The following is a 23,235-nucleotide window of genomic DNA, read 5'->3' on the forward strand; positions in this document are numbered from 1 at the left end:
CTGTATATGGGGCCATACTGTTTGTGCTGCTGTATATGGGCTCATACTGTTTGTGCTGCTGTATATGGGCCCATTCTGTTTGTGCTGCTGTATATGGGGCCATAACGTTTGTGCGGCAGTATATGGGGCCATAATGTTTGTGCTGCTGTATATGGGGCCATAATATTTGTGCTGCAGTATATGGGGCCATAATGTTTGTGCTTCAGTATATGGGGCCATAATGTTTGTGCTGCTGTATATGGGCTCATACTGTTTGTGCTGCTGTATATGGGCCCATTCTGTTTGTGCTGCTGTATATGGGGCCATAACGTTTGTGCGGCAGTATATGGGGCCATAATGTTTGTGCTGCTGTATATGGGGCCATAATGTTTGTGCTGCTGTATATGGGCTCATACTGTTTGTGCTGCTGTATATGGGCCCATTCTGTTTGTGCTGCTGTATATGGGGCCATAACGTTTGTGCGGCAGTATATGGGGCCATAATGTTTGTGCTGCTGTATATGGGGCCATAATATTTGTGCTGCAGTATATGGGGCCATAATGTTTGTGCTGCTGTATATGGGCTCATACTGTTTGTGCTGCTGTATATGGGCCCATTCTGTTTGTGCTGCTGTATATGGGGCCATAACGTTTGTGCGGCAGTATATGGGGCCATAATGTTTGTGCTGCTGTATATGGGGCCATAATATTTGTGCTGCAGTATATGGGGCCATAATGTTTGTGCTTCAGTATATGGGGCTATAATGTTTGTGCTGCAGTATATGGGGCCATAATGTTTGTGCTGCAGTATATGGGGCCATAACGTTTGTGCGGCAGTATATGGGACCATAATGTTTGTGCTGCAGTATATGGGGCCATAATATTTGTACTGCAGTATATGGGGCCATAATGTTTGTGCTGCAGTATTTGGGGCCATAATGTTTGTGCTGCAGTATATGGGGCCATAATGTTTGTGCTGCAGTATATGGGGCCATAATGTTTGTGCTGCAGTATATGGGGCCATAATGTTTGTGCTGCAGTATATGGGGCCATAATGTTTGTGCTGCAGTATATGGGGCCATAATGTTTGTGCTGCAGTATATGGGGCCATAATGTTTGTGCTGCAGTATATGGGGCCATAATGTTTGTGCTGCAGTATATGGGGCCATACTGTTTGTGCTGCAGTATATGGGGCCATAATGTTTGTGCTGCAGTATATGGGGCCATAATGTTTGTGCTGCAGTATATGGGGCCATAATGTTTGTGCTGCAGTATATGGGGCCATAATGTTTGTGCTGCAGTATATGGGGCCATAATGTTTGTGCTGCAGTATATGGGGGCCATAACGTTTGTGCTGCACTATATGGGGGCCATACTGTTTGTGCTGCAGTATATGGGGCCATAACGTTTGTGCGGCATTATATGGGGCCATAATGTTTGTGCAGCACTATATGGCGCAAGTGTCTGTATGGAGCATATATGGGGCCATAACGTTTGTGCAGCACTATATGGCGCAAGTGTCTGTATGGGGCATTGCCCATCATATGTATCATGGAACCCGCCAGCTGTAATGCCCCATGCAGATGGCCTTATTATATATATGTATACTACAGTATTGGGTAAAAATGAGTTAATTATATTAGTCCGGCCCTCTAAAACCATCCAAATTTCTCATGCGGCCCCATGGCAAAATTAATTGCCCACCCCTGGTCTTGGCCATGGTGGAGAGGTTGGAGTGTGATTGATTGAGTGTGTGTACAGGTGTCTTTTATACAGGTAACAAGTCCAAACCAGTGCAATTAATACAGGTAATGAGTGCAGAGTAGGAGGGCTTCTTAAAGAAAAACTATTAGGTCTGTGAGATCCAGAATTCTTGCTGGTTGGTAGATGATCAAATACGTATTTCATGCAATAAAAGGCAACTTAATTATTTAAAAATCATACAATGTGATTTTCTGGCTTTTATTTTTAGATTCTGTCTGTCATATTTGAAGTGAATGTACTTACGATAAAAATTACAGACATCTAAGCAAGCATATCCAGCTTAGGCAAAGCTACAACTGACACTGACTACTAACAGCTAGTCAGCTAAATACCTTGCAATTTATTAAAGACGTAAGGTACCTGAGGAAATGCCCACAAACTAAATCAGATAGAGCAGCAGGGTTGTCAATCAAAATGCTGACAGCCCAGCGCGCCTCACGATCAGATTGGATGACTGGCCTGTCACACAACCAACAGTCCAGCACACTCCAGATTCCATAAGGTGGCTGAGCTGTCACTCACAGTGTTCCTAGGCCACAGTTATGAAACCATAATGCTGAAGTTACTTTTCTCCCTCTCCTGTGTTCCTGTATTCAAGCTAATCTAAATGTGGACTTCACCTTTGCTTTTGAGCACTCTCTGCTCCTGAACAGTACCCTGCCTGACAGAGTTTATCTTCCGCCATCTATATAAATGTACAGTGGCATGTAAAAGATTGGGCACCCCTGGTCAAAATTACTGTTATTGTGAACAGTTAAGCAAGTTGAAGATGCAATGATCTATAAAAGGGCTAAAGTTAAAGATGACATACTTCCTTTGTATTTTAGCAACAACAAAAAAAGAAAAAAATAATAATATATATATATATATATATATATATATATATATATATATATAGTCATATTTTACATTTAAAAATTGCATGGTTAGTACCTAGTAGCATCCCCTTTTAAAAGTATCACAGCTTGTAAACACTTTTTGCAGCCATTCAAGAGTATTTCAATTCTTGTTTGAGGGATATTCATCCATTCTTCCTTGGAAAACTCTTCCAGTTCTGTGAGATTCCTGGGTCGTTTTGAATGCACTTCAATTTTGAGGTGTAGTCCCAGATTTTCAACAGATCAGGGCACTATGAGGGCCATTGTAAAACCTTCATCTTGCACCTTTTGAGGTAGTCAATTGGGGATTTTGAATTGTGTTTAGGATTATTATCCATTTGTACAAGCCATCCTCTTTTCAACTTCAGCTTTTTTACAGATGTTGTTATGTTTTCATCAAGAATTTGTTGAAATTTAATTGAATCCATTCTTCCCTAAACCCGTGAAATGTTCCCCCTGCCTTTGGCAACAACACAACCCTAAAACATGATTGATCCACCCCCATATTTAACCCCTTTATCCCTAAACCTGTTTGCACCTTCATGACCCGGCCAAATTTTACAGTTCTAACCAGGGTCACTTTATGAAGTAATAACTCTGGAACACTTCAACGAATCCCACTGACTCTGAGAACGCTTTTCTGTGATATTTTGTACTTCATGATAGTGGAAAAACTTCTTCGCTATGACTTGCGTTTGTTGGTGAAAAAATTGGAAATTTGGCGAAAATTTTAAAAATTTTCTAATTTTTATGCCCTTAAATCAGAGAGTTATGTCAAACAAAATAGTTAATAAATAACATTTACTACATGTCTACCTTACATAAGCACAATTTTTTAAAGCCATTTCTAATTTTTCGAACAAAATTTACAAGACTGTTATTTTAGGGATCACATCACATTTAAAGAGAATTAAAAAATTACCCAAAAGTGACATCATTCTAAAAACTGCACCATTTGAAGAGACTTAAAAAATAACCCAAAAGTGACACCATTCTAAAAACTGCACCTCTGCCCAAAACCACTATCAAGAAGTTTATTAACCCTTCAGGTGGAATTCACAGGAATGTGAAAGGAAAAAATTTACATTTAACTTTTTTTTCACAAACATTTTTCCTTACCCAAATTACTTTATTTTCACAAGGGAAACAGGAAAAAATGGACCCCAAAATTAGTTGTGCAATTTCTTCTGAGCACGCTCCATATGTGGGAAAAAAGTACAATTTTGGCACACGGCAGGGCTAGGAAGGGAAGGATTACCATTTGACTTTTTGAACGCAAAATTGGCTGAAATCAAAAGCAAGCGCCAAGTTCCTTTTGGAGAGGCCCTGGTGTGCATTAACACTGGAAACCCCCCACAAGTGACTACATTTTGGAAACTAGACCCCTCAAGGAACTTATCTAGATGTGCAGTGAGCACCTTGAACCCCAGGTGCTTCACAGAATTTTATAACGTTGAGCTGTGAAAATAAAAAATCACATTTTCTTGCAAAAAAGTTAATTTAGCCCCAACTTTTTTTTATTTCCACAAGGGTAATAGGACAAATTTCACCATACCATTTGTTGTGCAATTTCTCCTGTGTATGCTGATGTGGCACCCCTAGGGGTATTTGCCACAAAAATAGTTACTGACAGTAAATACAAATACTAAAATAGCAAGACTGCACTACCACCTCCGGCCAGAAGGGGGAGCTCCAGAGACTCCCCTTGATCCATTCTGGTCTGAGAGAAGAAATGGCAGTTGGGCTAAGGAGCTGAAAGTGAGAGGTCATACAGCTGAATTTCTAACAGCCCTATGACGGTTTCCAGGCCCAAATCACCGGCCTGAGGAGAAGAGGGACAGAGAAAAAGGACATTGTGAGAACCGGGTAGCATTAATCACTACCCAGAACAGGCGCAAAGACGGATACCGGATCCGTGGCTGTATTCATTATATATAATACAGCAACCGGAAAAACGTGAGGTGATATCAGCTTCACTAGGGCCGGACGCAGCAACAAACACAGAGTTCAGCGGTACTCCCGGAGGGGGTAAGCCGATAAAAGGACTCGGGTTGCCCGTCGAACCAGGACAGATTGGGCCGGCAGCCAGTTCACATACAGCAGCAGGGCCACACAGAAATTGCGCACAATAAGAGGCGAAGACCCCGGCAGGGTCAAAGTAACTCAGAGTTCCCATACAGACTCTGGTGACAGGACTGGTTGTAAATCCTTTTATGTTAAAGTAAACTGGTTAAAAGTTTCAGTGCCTCAGTCTTTCATTTGGACAATAGCCATCTATCCAGGATCGGGATCATCGCCGCTGGGAGAACCTGCTGCTGATCAAGTAAGTGCCTGTCCCCTCACGATACCCCTTACACTGTGCATTGCCTGAGGCCACAGCATCGGGTCAAGCCACCCGTGACATCCCCCTCAAGAGACAGACCCCATTGGTTCGGTGCTGGGTATCCCGGTCTCTTGGGCGTCACACTGATACCCCCTATATGGGGAAAACTACTGTTTGGGTGCACAGAAGGACTAAGAAAAGAAGGAGTGACGTTTTGGAATGCAGACTTTGATGGACTTGTCTGCGGTCATGTCATGTCGTGTTTGGAGAGCCTCTGGTGTTCCTAAACAGTGGAAAACCCCCACAAGTGACCCCATTCTGGAAACTAGACCCCTCAATAAATTTATCTAGATGTTTGGTGAACACCTTGAACCCCCAGGTGCTTCACAGAATTTTACAACGTTGATCTGTGAAAATCAAAACATTGTTTTACCCCCCAAACTGTTACTTTTAGCTCCAATTTCTTCATTTTCACAAGGATAGCAGGAGAAATTGGACCTCAAGATTTGTTGAGTGCAACTACTTTTGAGGCACAATGCAAAGCTCAGAAGGAAAGAAGCGCCATATTTTTTGCAGGAATGGTTTGCACCAGAGCAGCAGAAACTCCCCCATATATGACCCCATTTTGGAAATTATACTTCTTTGGGAATTTATCTACAGTTGTAGTGACGATTTTGACTCCATGGGTGTTTTCCAGAAATAAGAAGCAGTGGATTTTGCTGAGTGAAAATTGCAAACTTCTATTGTAGTGTCCAGTAAATTGTAGTGACCAGTACATGATGCCTAGCTCATGTTTCTGGAGATACATACCCATAAATTAGGTGGTCTTCCATCACTACGGAATTGTTAAACTTGTGGACGCTAATTGTGGTTTAGGCACACCGCAGCTCAGAAGGGAGATGGGAATTTGGATTTTTGAGAGTAGAATTCTCTGGATTTCTTTTGAGGTGCGAGGAGCCATAGCGCTTTTCCAGAGCATTTATACTACCAGTAACGTTGAAGCCCCTATATTTCCATTGACAGATGACGAACCTGAGTGAGGACTTGCCATGTTTATTGATTGAGTTGAATCTTCTATTGGGAACATTTGAGATCACATTTATCCAGCGCTCTACACTGAGCACTTATTTTGGAGTTTCCATCTAAATCTCCGAATGACATGATTCAGATGAAACCCCCAAGGGATCCAATCACTATAATTAGGCAGCAGAGTTACTCTGGACTCTGTCTGGTCTCTATTCAGTGGTGTTCTTCTTTTCAGAAGTGAACAAAACTTTTATGCGCGCCTAAAAAGACGGACACCGCCAGATCATAGGCCAGACCTCGTCGTCAGTGATTCCATCTGCTTTATTATAGGGAATCTTCCCCTGGAGTTCGATCTGAATGATGTATTTCAGAGACTTACACGGAATCCCCGGTTTATTCACTCTGCGCTGAGGGCAGGATAAAAGTGCGCCAAGCCTTGCTGCAATCTTTGGGAGGCAGAATGAAAAAATTAACAGCAAGTGAAGAATTAATTTTATTTATTTTTTGCTCATTCTCTCATGATGTAAGTGATTAGTTGACTTTATTCTTCAGGTCAGTGCGATTACAGCGATACCAGATTTATATAGTTTGCTTATGTTTAGCTGCTGACACAGACTAAAAAACGCTTTTTATTGCAAAAACTAGTTTTTGTATGGCCATATTTTCATAGCTATCATTTTTCAATTTTACGGCCGACAGAGTCATGTGATGGGTTGATTTTGCCTGGACGAGTTGACATTTTTATTGGTACCATTTTCGGTCACATAACATTTTTTGATTGCTTTCTATTCCGATTTTTGGGAAGCAAAATAAACAAAACCCAGCAATTCAAGAATTTTTTTTTTTAATGCCATTTTGCATATGGTAAAATTGATAAAGCAGATTTATAATTTCGGTCAGTACGATTACAGCAATACCACATTTATTTGTTTTTATGTGTTTTGGCACTTTTATACACACAAAAAAACTGTTTTAAAAAAATATATTTTTGAATTGCTTCATTCTGAGAGATATAAAAATGTATTATTTTTCCACTGATGGAGCTGTATGATGACTTTTGCAGGACAAGATGATGTTTTAAGCGATACAATTTTTAATTACATTCGTTTTTTTATCATGTCTTATTCAACTTTTTGTTCGTCGATATGATGAAAATATAATTTATTTATCCTTTTTTTTTTCTTTTTTTCTTTACAAAGTTCACTGAAGGGGTTAAGTAGTGGGACAGTTTTATGGGTCAGGTTGTCCCGGCAATACCAATCGTGCACCTTTTTTTTTTTTTACATAAAAATAGAAATTTATCAGTACAATATATATATATGCAGCGCCCCAGAGACCTGGTCGTTGGAGTATGACGCTCTGCCACTAAGGGGAGTGACGGTACGTCTGATGGCACTGAAGGAATTCTCCTGACCAGGTATCACCAGCACACATTACACTTCACACTCCGGCCACTAGGGGGAGCAAAAGGCTTTATTTATTGGGCCCCTCCTCACACTGGTAAAACTAGGGGTTGGATAGGAAGTTAGTCAGAAGCTGACTGGGTTGGATTCAGGCAACATCCCGTGGCACGGGGTGTTGCAGGGAGAAGACACAGGGGGTTCCCTGTCAGGCGTGGGAACCTGGCAGGTGCCTAGCGAACAGAGCAGAATGTAACAGAGCCGCGCCTGCACCTCCTTGCGGCGGTATCCTAAGAAAGAGACAAGAAGGGAAGGATATTGTGGAACAGTGTAAACGAGATCAAGCAAAAAGGAGTACCAGTAGGAGTCGTGCCGTGAGACCGAGACAACATCCTACTGAGGCGCGTAGCCAGTGGCCGGAACACCGCGGGAGGAACTGACTTTAGGCCTTACTTCAAACTCCGCAGGACAGTTAATTATAGGTTGGCTGTCTACCTTAAATTTCCTAAGAAGACATAGGGGGCAACAGTGGGAGAGGGGCATCTCTAGGGTCCCGGAAGACCTCCAGGCCTTCCCGTCATACGGGTGCATCCTAGCCAAAACATACTGGGGGACGAGAAACTAGCAACATCTGGAACTAAAGAGAGAGAGAGCTGTAGAGAACGACGAATGAGAACAGCAGTTGTGAGGACTATTCTGAATGCTCGGCAGGGTAGGACTACAACACACAGGCGCTAGTGGTGGGCAACGATTTCCATCTGCGAGGGAAACTCTGGAAGTGCCCATCGGATCGGCCGGTCTCTGATAGCCCTGTTAAACGTGCTCTGGATTGAGGATCCTGAAGTCTTCAGTAAAGAGGTAAAGAGACTGCAACCTTGTGTCCTCGTTATTGCCTGCACCTCACACCATCACCATCTACCTTACTGGGAAGCCCTGGGGACATACTTCACCTGTGGGAAGGTATACCATCCAGCTGCTTTTCCATCACCCCAGCGGACCCCACAGCAGCGTCGGTCACCCTGACCGAACACCACAGGTGGCATCACGAACCCCTGACAGACTGCACCACCTTTATTGGACGCCCCTTAGCAGGGTCGCGGACCGGGTCTAGCCACCGTTACAGCCTCAGAACCGAACCAGAGAGGCCTGGTACCGAGAACTCGTGGCCCTGTGTCTGGGGGCGCTCCATATACATACATAGTCTGAGAGGCTTGCCGTAGCCTGTCTCATATAGAGATCACAGGATGGACTTGGGGGCATAAACATCGCAGGAGATCCTGGGGGCATATATATTCATCACGGGAGGGGCTGGGGGCACATACTGTATATCATAGGAGGGGCTGGCAGCATATACATCAAAGGAGGGGCTGGGACACATACATCATAGGAGGGGCTGGGGAATATACATCACAGGAGGGGCTCTGAGGATATACATAATTTGAGACGCTGGGGACATATACACATCAGAAGAGATGCTGAGGGCATATACACATCACAGGACGGGCTGGGGGCATAAACATCACATGACACGCTGTGGGCATATATACATCACGGGAGGGGCTGAGGGTATATACATTGCAGGAAGAGCTGGGGGCATATACATCACAGAAGACGATGAGTGCACATACATATCACAGGAGATGCTGAGAGCACATACGTATCACAGGAGGGGCCAGTGGCATATACGCATCACAGAATGGGCTGGGGGAATATATATCATCTCAGAACAGACTGGGGCTTATAGACATCCCAGAATAGGCTAAGGGCATATTGACATCACACGACGGGCTGGGGGCATATAGACATCACACGAGGGGTAAGTAGACATCACTGGACAAGCTGAGGGCATACAGTGGGTACGGAAAGTATACAGACCCCTTTAGATTTTTAATTCTTTGTTTCATTGCAGTAATTTGGTAAATTCAAAAAAGTTCATTTTTTTCTCATTAATGTACACTCTGCACTCCATCTTGACTGAAAAAAACAGAAATGTAGTAATTTTTACAAATTAAAAAAAATAACTGGCTACTGCTACTTGTTTGCTGGACTGGGCGGGCCCCTAAGCACTCCGGGCCCGGTCGCAGCTGTAACCCCTTCGACCGCAGTTGTTACGCCCCTGAGTCTGACTGATTAATTGAGTCTGTGGACAGGAGTCTTTTATAAAGGTTACTACAGTATGTAAGACAGCTGTCTAATGCAGGTAACAAGTTGATTAGAAGCATCTAACTGGTCTGCAGGAGCCAGAACTCTTAATAGTTGGTAGGGGATCAAATACTTATTTCTCACCGCAAAATGCAAATAAATTTATATCATTTATAAAATGTGATTTTCTGGATTCTAGTTTTGATATTCTATCTCTATTTGTGGAAATTGTCTCTTCAGAGAGGAAGAGAACTAGAACTCTAGTGCCACCTATTGGAAGTAGCAATCCTACAAGTTAATGTCGGCCCTTTAACGAGCCTTGTCACATGACTTAGGATAATAGCCAAACCAGAATCTCAATTCCTTAGCATGTCAATCTCCACAAGGAGAAACGATACTTCTTGGATATTCTATCTCTGAATGTTAAAATTAACCCACCCTTAAAATTATAGACTGTTCATGTCTTTGTCAGTGGGCAAATTTACAAAATCAGCAATGGATCAAATACTTATTTCCCCCACTGTATATGTGTACATAAGACTACATTGTGATTTTGGGAATAACCCTTTAACATTTAAACAATATGAAGTATGTGGAACTCCAACTGCTGTATGGATTTATTAGCAAATAGGTAGAGAACTGTGAACCTATGCATATAAAGCAATAAAAGGAACAAATGATGTGGGGGATAGATATTTGATTTAGTGTGATTTTTTTTTTTCATATCAGAGATCAAAATGCAAAGCAAGCAGAACATATCACAAGTTTGGAATCGAAACTTGCCCAGCTGCAAAATGACCTGCAAAATTGTAAGAAAACTTATAAAGACAAGGTAAGAAAGTAATCATACAGAGGCCCTGTAAAACGATGACTGCAAAAATAAAATGTGCAAAATTCAGGTACATTATGTAACCTAAGAGACTCATAACAGGGACAGCTAGATCGTTTTTTGTATTTATTTTTTAGTTCCTGGGAAACCTGTTTAGCCTATTAAGTACACAAACCAATTCATATTAAAGGGCTCGTACCCTTTCAACTTTTTGAATCATTGTGTTTGCGGTAATAAAAATGACAAAATCTGTTGGTAGTCAACCTCCCATGTCCAGCGCTTTGTTACCTCCTCTTCTCTGGTGATAGTGTATAGGCTGTATAAGTGATGTCATGTCTATAGCACTTCATCCTATCACTGCTCAGCGACTCCTAACGTCTACATCAGCAGCCTATACACAGTCATCAAGTGGTGGCAGAGACACAGCAATGGGGTTGGGGAGGTAAAGTACCAGCTGATTTTGTTATTTTCATCACAGCAAGCACACAATTTTAAAAAAAATTGAAAGTGTTTCCTTTAAGAAAAATTTGTTGGCACTATGTTACACTGTAGTACATAGAAATCTTTGAAACCGGAGGTTTTCAAGACATGTGCATGCATCTTTAATATTGTCTATCATTATTTGGAAAACTACAATGCAGTTAGTGAGATGTTCTCTGTATATGTCCTTGAGATTTCGTTAATTAGTAAAGTGATTTTTTTATTCTACAATTGTGTTTTTTAATGCTATTTTACATTTTTGTAGTGTGGCTTGTGTAACACTTCTGAGATGTAAATGACCCGTAGGTAAATAAAAAGATAAATCTTTTTAGATTCTAGATTTTTCTTTAGTGTTTGATAATGTGTACTATATTTTATACAGTATGTGTCTGTAAATGTACTATATACAGGTGCTTTTCACAAAATTAGAATAACATCAGAAAGTTAATTTATTTCGGTTCTTCAATACAAAAAGTGAAGCTCATATACACTGCGTGCAGAATTATTAGGCAAGTTGTATTTTAGAGGATTATTTTTATTATTGATCAACAACTATGTTGTCAATCAACCCAAAAGACTCGTAAATATCAAAGCTTAATATTTTTGGAAGTTGTAGTGGGTTATTTTTAGATTTGGCTATCTTAGGAGGATATCTGTTTGTGCAGGTAACTATTAGGCTGACGTCACACTAGCAGTATTTGGTCAGTATTTTACATCAGTATTTGTAAGCCAAAACCAGGAGTGCGTGATAAATGCAGAAGTGGTGCATATGTTTCTATTATACTTTTCCTCTATTTGTTCCACTCCTGGTTTTGGCTTACAAATACTGATGTAAAATACTGACCAAAAACTGATAGTGTGACGGCAGCCTTACTGTGCAGAATTATTAGGCAACTTAATAAAAAGCAAATATATTCCCATCTCACTCGTTTATTTTCACCAGGTAAACAAATATAACTGCACAAATTTTAAAAATAAACATTTCTAATATGTAAAAACAAAACCCCCCAAAATGAGTGACTTTATGATGACACCAACAGCCTTCCATCCATAGATTCCGTCAGTTGCTTGATCTGTTTACGATCAACATTGCGTGCAGCAGCCACCACAGCCTCCCAGACACTGTTTTCCCTCCCTGTAGATCTCACATTTTATGAGGGACCACAGGTTCTCTATGGGGTTCAGATCAGGTGAACAAGGGGACCATGTCATTATTTTTTCTTCTTTGAGACCTTTACTGGCCAGCCACACTGTGGAGTAGTTGGAGGCATCTGATGGAGCATTGTCCTGCATGAAAATCATGTTTTTATTGAACGATACCAACTTCTTCCTGTACCACTGCTTGAAGAAGTTGTCTTCCAGAAACTGGCAGTAGGTCTGGGAGTTGAGCTTCACTCCATCCTCAACCTGAAAAGGTCTCACAAGTTCATCTTTGATGATACCAGCCCATACCAGTACCCCACCTCCACCTTGCTGACGTCTGAGTCGGAGTGGAGCTCTCTGCCCTTTACTGATCCAGCCTCTGGCCCATCCATCTGGCCCATCAAGAGTCACTCTCATTTCATCAGTCAATAAAACCTTTGAAAAGTCAGTCTTAAGATATTTCTTGGCCCAGTCTTGACATTTTATCTTATGTTTCTTGTTCAAAAGTGGTCGTTTTTCAGCCTTTCTTACCTTGGCCGTGTCCCTGAGTATTGCACACCTTGTGCTTTTTGTTACTCCAGTAACGTTGCAGCTCTGAAATATGGCACAACTGGTGGCAAATGGCATCTTGGCAGCTTCACGCTTGATTTTCCTCAATTCATGGGCAGTTATTTTGCGCCTTTTTTGCCCAACACGCTTCTTGCGACACTGTTGGCTATTTGTCATGAAACGCTTGATTGTTTGGTGATCACGCTTCAAAAGTTCGGCAATTTCAAGACTGTTGCAGCCCTCTGCAAGATATCTCACAATTTTGGACTTTTCAGAGCCCGTCAAATCTCACTTCTGAACCATTTTGCCAAAGGAAAGGAAGTTGCCTAATAATTAAGCACACCTTATATAGGGTTTTGATGTCATTAGACAACACCCCTCCTCATTACAGGGATGCACATCACCTGATTTACTTAATTTGTAGTTGGCTCTCAAGCCTGAACAGCTTGGAGTAGGACAGCATGTATAAAAAGTACTGTATCATGTGATCCAAAAAACAACTTGCAAATAATTCTGCACGCATTGTATTATATAGAGTCATTTCAAACAGAGTGATGTATTTCAAGTGTTTATTTCTGTTAATGTTGATGATTATGGCTTACAGCCAATGAACACCCAAAAGTTATTATCTCAGTAAATTAGAATAATTTATAGCACCAGCTTGAAAAATAATTTTAAAATCCGAAATGTTGGCCTACTGAAATGTATGTTCAGTAAATGCACTCAATACTTGGTCATGGCTCCTTTTGCATCAATTGCTGCTTCAGTGTGGCGTGGCATGGAGGCGATCAGCCTGTGTCACTGCTGAGGTGTCATGGAAGCCCAGGTTGCTTTGATAGCAGCCTTCAGCTCATCTGCATTGTTGGGTCTGGTGACTCCCATCTTCCTCGTGACAATACCCCATAGATTCTCTATGGAGATATGGTCAGGCGAGTTTGGTGGCCAATCAACCAAAGTGATTCTGTTGTTTTTAAACCAGGAAATGGTACTTTTAGCAGTGCATACAGGTGCCAAGACCTGCTAGAGAATGAAACTTCCATCTCCAAAAAGCTGGTCGGCAGAGGGAAGCATGAAGTGCTCTAAAATTCCTGATAGATGGCTGTGCTGACTTTGGTCTTGATAAAACACAGTGGACCAATACCAGCAGATGACATGACTCCACAAACCATCACTGATTGTGGAAACTTCACACTAGACCTCAAGCAGCTTGTGTGCCTCTCCACTCTTCCTCCAGACTCTGGGACCTTGATTTCCAAATGAAATGTAAAATTTACTTTAATCTGAAAACACCTTGGATCACTGAGCAACAGTCCAGTTCTTTTTCTCTTTGGCTCAGGTAAGACGCATCTGGCGTTGTCTATTGGTCAAGAGAGGCTTGACACAAGGAATGCGACACTTGTAGCCCAAGTCCTGGATACGTCTGTGTGTGGTGGCTCTTGAAGCAATGACTCCAGCAGCAGTCCACTCCTTGTGAATCTCCCCCAAATTTTTGAATGGCCTTTTCTTAACAATCCTTTCAGGGCTGCGGTTATCCCGGTTGCTTGTGGACCTTTTTCTACCATACTTTTTCCTTCCACTCAACTTTCCATTAATATGCTGGATGCAGCACTCTGTGAACAGCCAGCTTCTTTAGGAATGACCTTTTGTGGCTTACCTTCCCTGTGGAGTGTGTCAATGACTGCCTTCTTCTGGACATCTGTCAAGTCGGCAGTCTTACCCATGATCATGGTTCCTACTGAAACAGACTAAGGGACCTTTTAAAATGCTTAGGAAGCCTTTGCACGTGTTTTTGTTAATTATTCTTATTTACTGAGATAATGACTTTTGGATTTTCATTGGTTGTCAGCCATAATCATCAACATTAACAGAAATAAACACTTGGAATAGATCAGTCTGTTTGCAACGACTCTATATGAGTTTCACTTTTTGTATTAAAGAACTGAAATAATTTAACTTTTTGATAATATTCTGATTTTGTAAGAAGCACCTGTACATATAAATATAAAGAATTTGGAAGATTGTTTTCACTGGTAGAATCAAACCAATAATTGCCATAAATTCCTGCAGCTTCTTTAATGTTGCTTTAGATCTCTTCGCAGCCTCCCAGACCAATTTTCTGCTTGTCTTTTGATCAATTTTTGAAGGCCATCCAATTCTAGTTAATGTCACTCTTGTGTCAAATTTAAGCCGCCTCTTGATTTGTCTCTTCACAGCGACTGATACATTTCTGCAAGGAAATGCCTTTGATGTGCTTTAAGCTTTTTACGGACCATAGATTTTGCTGTAAAATGCACCTACAAAATAGCTAAACGTTATGTGAGGTTGATTACAATCAGTCTAAACGATGACAACCGTGTACTGACTAAAACTGCTCTTTAACATGAGTTTAAAAGGGATTTGCTAATTCTGAACACAACCGCATCCTCAATTATAACAGGGTGCTCACACTTATGCAATCATATTATTTTATTTTTGTATTTACTTCACCCCTCAGAATAATTTCAGTTTTTTTCTCCATGGATTTGTAAAGATTATAGGTGACATTAAAGATGGAAGAAGGCCTGATGCATATAGATGTAATGCGTGTGGTCCGTCTTGCACCTGCTTTGTTAATTTTACACTTGCTAAATGTCATTTTGTGTTTAGAATCTTATATGTTCTCTGCTGACATTACAGAAGTCATCTGTTATGTATACTCTGTGTCTGTGCCCTTTTCTTTCTCTTGGCTAGAGACCAAAACTCCAACCCTGTCAGGCCTTCACGCTCCTGACAACCACTGCTATCTTTAGTCATGTTGCATCACTCTACCAGGGTATTGCAAGTTTTTTTTCCGTTATCAGGATCAGTTGAGCTCTCTGACCCATACTATTTGTCATTCATTTAGTTTTTGTTCATCTTTATGTACACTGTTGAAACATCTTGAGTCCTTGATCCTGACTAATGATATATACATACAGTAGATGTAACATTCCAAACCTTCCGTGATCCGCTGTTCTAGCTATGAATCATGAAACGCTCAGCCCCCTCTTCGGAAGTTGTGCCTGATTTTACCCTGCTTGAGCTTTTGATATCATCTACATGGGCAGTCTGAGGCACTGTTACTCATGGAATATTGTATTAATGGTCTAAAAAGCATGCATGCTCTGCAGGAAAGAGCGTTTCACCCTGCTATGCATTTGTTATCACTTAAGACTAGTGTTGAGCATTCCGATACCGCAAGTAGCGGGTATCGGATGATATTTGCGGTATCGGAATTCCGATACCGAGTTCCGATACTTTCAGTATGTCGGATACCGGAATCGGGAAGTTCCCATAATTCAAACAGCCAGAATTCAGCCAATGAGGAATGATTAGAAGTGTGGGCACATCCTGTTCTGCATGGCAGTCATGTAACTACTGGCATGGCTGTGATTGGCTGCTGGAATGATGTCATGATGCACTATAAAAGTCGCTGCCGCCATTTTGGGTTCACTCTGCTGTGAATTCAGTTAGGGATAGGACGCTGTGTTCTGACTGAGGTCCAGTTTAGAGATAGCAATTTGCTTCATTGTGCTTTACCCAGGCTAATTTAGCAACCGCTGTGTGAGAACCTTGTTTTTGCCTTGCAGCGCTGTCCACAGGTGTCTGCAAGGTCTCAGTGTGAGTGCAGCTCACTCTGTAGTCTGGTCTGCAGCCACCGCTGGTTGTAGTCAGCTCAGGGTGCATCACTGCCTCTCACCGTTCCATTGTCCATTTTTCAATTAGTTCAGCCTGCTGCACATTTGTTCAAATTTATCCTATTAGTGGCTTCCCATCCGTATACAGCTAGATTGTGGGAAAACACTATAGGATTGCATAGAGGAGCTTGGGCTAAACCTCTATGCGTTTAATGTCTCCTCCACCTCCCCCAATACATTCTACATTATTCTTAGTTGTTTTCCTTCATGTAGAATTAACCTACAAAGAAAGAAAGGGTTTATTTTAATTCCGATGTTTTGGTCCCATTGACTTGCATTGGTATCAGGTTATCGGTATCGGCGATATCCGATATTTTTCGAATATCGGCCGATACAATCCGATACCGATACTTATGGATATCGGAAGGTATCGCTCAACACTACTTAGGACCACACATCCATTGGAAAAAAGCCTGAGCAGGGCTAAATCACCTGTATTATATATGGCACGTGATCGAGCATGTTGCCAGAAGAGGAGAGTGATCGTCTTGTGTCCTGAATCGAGAAAAGCAGATCTGTAAGGATATTATTACTAAGCTATAAAATGACCTTATGTCCCACCTAGACTCCAATCACCTCCTTTCCATATTCATTTGTACACCATCTAAGAGTATTGTAGAAATAACTTGACAGTGCTGATTTCATTCAGATGAAACCAAAGGGATAGGTATACTTAAATCTTTTTGCTGAAAAACAAAATAAAATTTTCCTTTATACATTTTTTTTTACAGAGTACATATTATTTTATTTTATATCTGATTCCCTCATATGTACGGTAGAATGGTGAGGGTATCAAATCCTGAACCCCCACCATTCGCGGAAAAAACACTCTGCAGTGTGCAAATCAGATGCTAGAAGTGCTCAATAGAAAGTCTATAAGGCCCCTTTTACACGTCCAGTAGTGGAAAAACCTTTACTGTTTAGTAAAAAGGGGAACCCAAAAGAAAAATTATGTGGGGTCCCCCTAAGTTTATTAACCAGCAAAGGATAAACAGACAGCTGCTGGCTGATATTGATAGGCTGGGAAGGGGCCATGGATATTGGCCCCCTATAAGACTAAGAACACCAGCACTCAGCTGCCCAAGAAAAGTTACATCCATTAGATGCCCCAATTCTGGCGCTTAGCCTTGCCTCTTCCCACTTGCCCTTGTGCATTGACAAGTCGGGTAATAGTTTTGTGGTTGATGTGGGAAGAGCTAAGCACCAGAATTGCCACATCTAATGAAGCAGGTTCTGCCTACAAAAAACAAACTAAAAATAAAACACAAAATGCAACGTGTGAATATAGCCTTACATTTTTCATTGGGGTCTGCCTGGCACCTATTATTTATTTGATTAACATTTTGTGTTATAGGTGGAAGAGCTAAAAAATCAACTATCATCTGCTAATTGTTCACTAGAGGACCTGCAAAATGAACACTCGCAGTGCAAGCAAGAGTATGGTGGCCAACTCCTTCATTTAAATGTAAGAAGACAGTAGAGGATAGAATTTACCTCCTAGAAATTTAGCTAATTTTGACAGAAGACCATTATATCAAAGGGAATGTCACCACATTTTTGCTACCCCACCTAGGAGCAGCAGGATGTTGGGGCACAGACACTGATTCTAGTGATGTGTGACTTTCTTTACTACTTTCTGCAGTTTTGATTGACAACTGTTTTATCTGCAGCAGATCTAGCAGCTTCCTGAATGCTGAGCTCTGAATTACCCTGGCCATGCCACTGATTGGCAGCATTCTGTGTACACAGTGCATAGGCAGAAAACTGCCAATCATTGGTGGTACACGATTGGACTACATGACAACAGATTTACTAGTCATCTAATAAAAATCTCCTGCTGATAAAACGCTGATTTTTTAATAAAAACGATATTAAGCGGCCCAGTAAGTAATACATCACTGAAATCAGGGTCTCTGCCCCTATGTTATGCTGGTCTCAGATTAGGTCACAATAATATAGTGAGAGAGTCCCTTAATTAATTTTAAATAAAACTTATTAAATTATTAAAGGGGTTTCCTCTTTAGTGGAACATATGGATATCATAAAGTGGAGTCCCCCATGGCTCCCATTCTAGTGGACTCTTAACCTTGTAGAATGCCATTCATCTGAGTGGCTACAGCTTTTCCCACCAAAGTCAGCTCAATTGAGTTTGGAAAGACGTTTTTTTATTTTGCTGAGATGACCCCCACATGAAAAATATGAATATTACTAAGAATATTCCAAAATATTCCTGATGAGATTGAGAATTGTTATTCTGCTTGTAGGAAGCCTTAAAGACGCGTGAAGAACAGCTGAACTTAGAAAAAGAGCAGAACAAGCAATTATGTGATCGGGAAAAGGTCAACAGCCTGACTAATGAAAACCTACAAAGAGAGCTGATTGAGCGACGGATGGAGGTCGAGAGACTTCAGGCAGTAGTGAAGGTGATGAACGAAGAATACAGGAAGAAGACAGAACAACAGGTTAGGAGTTTTTTAGTTTCTTGCCAATCACTTTCATCCCTTTACCTTCGTCCTAATTATTATTGTAGAAACCCTTGAATTAAAAAAAAACACTCTGATTCATATAATTATAACAATATTGGCCCCTAAAGTAATTAGAAAAAAAATCTGTTTATGAGAGTTTTGACATTTTTACTAAAAGATTTTTAAAAAGTTGTTCTTGTGACTCCATATTGTAAAACATGAGATATTGATGAACCCATTTTTTTTTTATAATATCTTAAAAGGTGAGAACTATTCAGGAGAAAACCACAAGTCTGAATGCCGCATCTTCCCAGCTAAAGTCCATAAAAGATGCTTTGCGGAAAACCTCAAATGATCTGGAGGCCAAAAGCCAATGTTTGGACCAGACTGAGAAAAGCTTAATAGAAGCAAGAAATGTTCTGGCTGAAAGGGATGGGTCATTGCAAAGAGTTGTTGAGGAGATGAAGAAACTGCGTTTATATGCGGAGTCCAAGAAACGTGAGGTTCAGCATCTAAGAGCTGACAGTGAGAAAATGACGGAGATCCAAAGAGACGCCGATACTCTAAAACTGCTCTTAGTAGAAAAGGATAATATGATAATGACTCTCCGGGAACAAATCGAAGCTATGACTATGATGATTGGACAACAGAACCAGAAGGTTGAGGCCCTAGAAGTAGAGAAATCTCAGCTTTTACATGAAGTAACTGTTAAAAAATCGGAATCACAGGACATAGCGGTAAGATCTTATTGCCAGACTTCTTTGGTATCTACAGGGTTTTCATGGGGCATACTGGGAACTGATGTACAATTATTTTATTCATTTATTCAGCAGAAGGTTGGTATGGTTCACACTTGTGTTAGAGAATTTCTTGCTTCTGTTCAGTTCTAAGAACAGAAAAACAAAAGTAATCAGGAGACGGACAAACATATTCTGAAAGTAGACATAGTCAAAAAGTGACTCACTGCCCTATACACCTGGCATTCTTAATGGGAATCTTTCATCAGTTTTTGCTATGCCACCCAAGAGCAGCATGGCATAGGGAAGAAAACCTTGATTCCAGTGATATATAATTTACTGGATTGCTTGCTGTAGTTTTGATAAAATCACAGTTTTATATTGAACAGATTTACCAGTTCGCTCAATGCTAGGCTCTGTATAACCCTGCCCACACCACTGATTGGCAGATTTCTGCCTATGCATGGTGCATGGTATACACAGCAAGTTGCCAATCAGTTGGATATGCTGAGTTGTACAAAGTTCTTAAATATAGAGGACAACATGGCAGCAGGTTTACAAGATTACCTTGTGCAGGCATGTACTACGGAGGACAGAGAATGAACTTCAATCCAATATTGCAGCCAGCATGCAGCCAGCGGGTAAGGAAAGAGTGAATCAAACACCCAAAAACCCCGCCTCCATGGCTGAAGATTGTTCCCTCCAAATTCAGGTGACAGTGTCCCTTTAAACAGAATTAACAGTTATATGTGAGAAAAATATGATGCAATTAACTCTTTCTATGTATTAATCAATAAAGCAACAGTGTTATGCCATTACTTTAGTAATCGCCTACTCTGAGCAGTAAGTGTCTTACAGAAGAGGCTTTTTGACCTAACTGCCTGGACCTCTGTAAGGCTCTTTGTATAAGTGCATATATATCCAGATGTTAGATGATACCAACACATCCTAAAACTGAAGTAAAAGGGTCCTTGCTGGGCTGAAGCTCTTAGGGAATGCCGATCTCTCCAACACAGGGCTTCCCTAAGACCTTAGAGATAAGGTCTCACTTGACTTAACCCAAGATGATATGTACTAGGTTATTGTCACTGAGTCAGCTCTTATCAAACCAAACAACATGTCCCAGAGTCACCAACAACAGATCCACAGTCGCACCACCCTATTCCGACTTTCTCAAAAGATGCATAGCTTCACTTCCACCCTGACTCTTCTTCATCTCCTCCCAACTGTCCACCTACCACCAAAAACCACCGCTCCACCTTTGGCCTTGCATCGCTGCTCTCTACTGGTCAGACAATATATTACATCACAAATCTCCAACAATACAGTAAACTGTGATTAACCCTTACAATCTGCTGTTGATAAAGCTGATTTTATCAAAACAACAGTAAGCAGACACATCACTGGAATCAGGGTCTCTGATCCTACATCATGCTGCCATTTATATGGCAAAATGTTGGCAGCAGATTCCCTTTAATGCAAACTTGCTTATAAAATTTGGCACACGCATTATGTTTGCTGCCATTGTGTGATCTATACACATGGAAAGTGTGAACAGATTTACATAGCTTTATTGGGAAAATAATAGTAAGGCTGTATTCGCATGTGCAGTAATGATCAGTTAGGAAAGTTTCCAGCAGCAACTAGTTAATAAAATAGTTGTGCAGAGGCAGCATTTTTGTCCAGCTAAAAAAAAAACAGATTTCAGCTGGTTACATTTTTTTTTACCATAAATTGTTTACTCAAATACTTAATACTGATGCTAACAATGGCTCATCCATAGTTGAGGGCTGAGAAGAAAGAAAAAAGAATAGTGGAGCTGGAAGAATTGTGCACAGGATTGGAGCTGGAGAAAAGTAAACTCGCTAATTTCAACACTAAGAAGATTCTGGCCGATAAGAAAACAAAAAAAGAAAGAGACAAAATTATGTTTGAGCTTATGGAAACGCGGAGTGACCTTGCAAATTTAGCAGGTATGTAAGTATTGGTGTAAAGTGAGAAGTTACACCAGTAGCAGCTATGTCTAATAGTGATAAGGCATTATCCGACCATGTTCGTATGCTAAATGAGTGTCTTCGGCGTGCTCGAAAAATATGTTGCGCCTCAAAAAATATGCACCTGCATGTCTTGCGGTAATCTTGCGTCTGTCGAACAGCCATGAGACATGCAGCCACAGCGGAGACCAGAACAAATGTTTTGAGCATGCCGATGACAGTCACAAGCGTGCTCAGATAATGCATATTTGCTCATCACTAATGTCTAAGCTTCAAAAGAACAAAATGTTAAAAATGTTGGATTTTTACTCTTCTGTATGATACAGTTAAAAGATTTATATCTTTAATATTAACGCCACTATCAGGTTTTCGTGCAAAAGATCATGGACCAGAGGTTAGGGGCTAAATCCAGTACTCAGGATTTAATAAATCCGGCTCATCTAATCAGCTTGTTGGATGAGATTGCACATACTATATAGACTAAATAGGCACTACATAAAATTATTATAAAGAATTAAAAGAGTATGCGGTGAGCTCCCCCTAGTGGCAGGTTTGGTCAGGCAGAATTTTATCATTTAAAACAGATTTCGGCCTCATTTGTTTTTACATTGTAGGCTTTCATTGTTTAAAAATAGCAAACCGATCTTTACTCACAAACCCTTGCACCAGAACTGTTACCCAACCACTGCTCCCAGGCTTTTCTGACAGGCTGCAGCGGTACGTCATTACTACAGCACACAAGACTGTAATTGCAAATAACTGAGCTCAGCTGTGAAGAAGAGGTAGTTGGCACGAGACTACTGAAATCATTGATTGGCTGTCAGCAAAGACTTGGAGGCATTGGTGGCGAACCAGCACTAGAGTACAGCTCTTTCTGTTATTTTTAGACAGCGGAAGCCAGGATTGGACAGAGGGCCCCTATGTAAGAGTTGGCCCTCAGCACCATAACCCTGTGATCACATTAATTATTGATTTGATTTAGATTTCGCTTTACATTTTGTTAATTTGATAAAAATAAACTATTAACCCTTCTAGTTTTGAAAACATTCTTACTTTGCTGCATTTTTCTGCACCTGCTGAACACTCGCACAGTGCTGTCCCTATCAGGTGCAACTCTAATGTTCAGTTTTCAATCTTTAATTCAAATGTGTGTGATAAGACTGAATAAACCGGCAGAAAAAACATATACAAATCAAAACTTGTGATTTTTGCATTGCACAGAGGACTATGAAGCCCTGAAAAGAGAATATGAGAAGCAGACAGGAGATAAAGAGAGCACAACCACAATCCTTAAAATGCAACTAAAGGCAGCAATGGTTGAACTGGAGCAAACAAAAAACACTCTGAATATTGTGGAAGATTGTGATGGTCATGGTGAGAATTCTAGCTTGTTCAATTGTTCTTAGAGGAAATGTACATTTTTACATCATCAGCTTTGACTTTTTGTTATAGATTACATACACTTGGTTTCTCCCTGTAACAGCAATAATTTTAAGTTTACTCTGTTGGCTAATTTCAGTACTGCTTCTTTTCAGGCCAGGCACACTTATGACACACTGATAATAAAAACGACACACTGATGCTAAAAATGTAAAACTTGACACACTGATGACCCACTGATGACACTGATATTCAGAACAGATATAATGATGGCACACTGAGAGTACGAACAGACACACTGATGACAGTGAGACAGTGATAGTAAGAAAAGTCACACTGATGACACACTGATAGAACAGATATACTGATGATTCGCTGATGGTAAAAATGGACACACTGATGACACGCCAATGACACTGATAGCAAGAACA

At 40.8% G+C, this 23,235-nt stretch overlaps 1 protein-coding gene across 1 annotated transcript in view; it reads left to right on the forward strand.

Annotated features, from left to right (window-relative positions):
• Positions 1-23,235, forward strand: part of CCDC158 (coiled-coil domain containing 158) — a 193,180-nt gene that overhangs the window by 20,110 nt on the left and 149,835 nt on the right. Inside the window, exons 9-14 of the mRNA XM_069743236.1 lie at positions 10,241-10,343; positions 17,583-17,693; positions 18,493-18,690; positions 18,957-19,430; positions 21,214-21,403; positions 22,646-22,798. Of these exons, the coding sequence (XP_069599337.1) occupies positions 10,241-10,343; positions 17,583-17,693; positions 18,493-18,690; positions 18,957-19,430; positions 21,214-21,403; positions 22,646-22,798 (1,229 nt within the window). The remainder of the gene's footprint in view (positions 1-10,240; positions 10,344-17,582; positions 17,694-18,492; positions 18,691-18,956; positions 19,431-21,213; positions 21,404-22,645; positions 22,799-23,235) is intronic.

The sequence above is a fragment of the Ranitomeya imitator genome, chromosome 1 (assembly GCF_032444005.1).
Source record: "Ranitomeya imitator isolate aRanImi1 chromosome 1, aRanImi1.pri, whole genome shotgun sequence".
Lineage (NCBI taxonomy): Eukaryota > Metazoa > Chordata > Amphibia > Anura > Dendrobatidae > Ranitomeya > Ranitomeya imitator.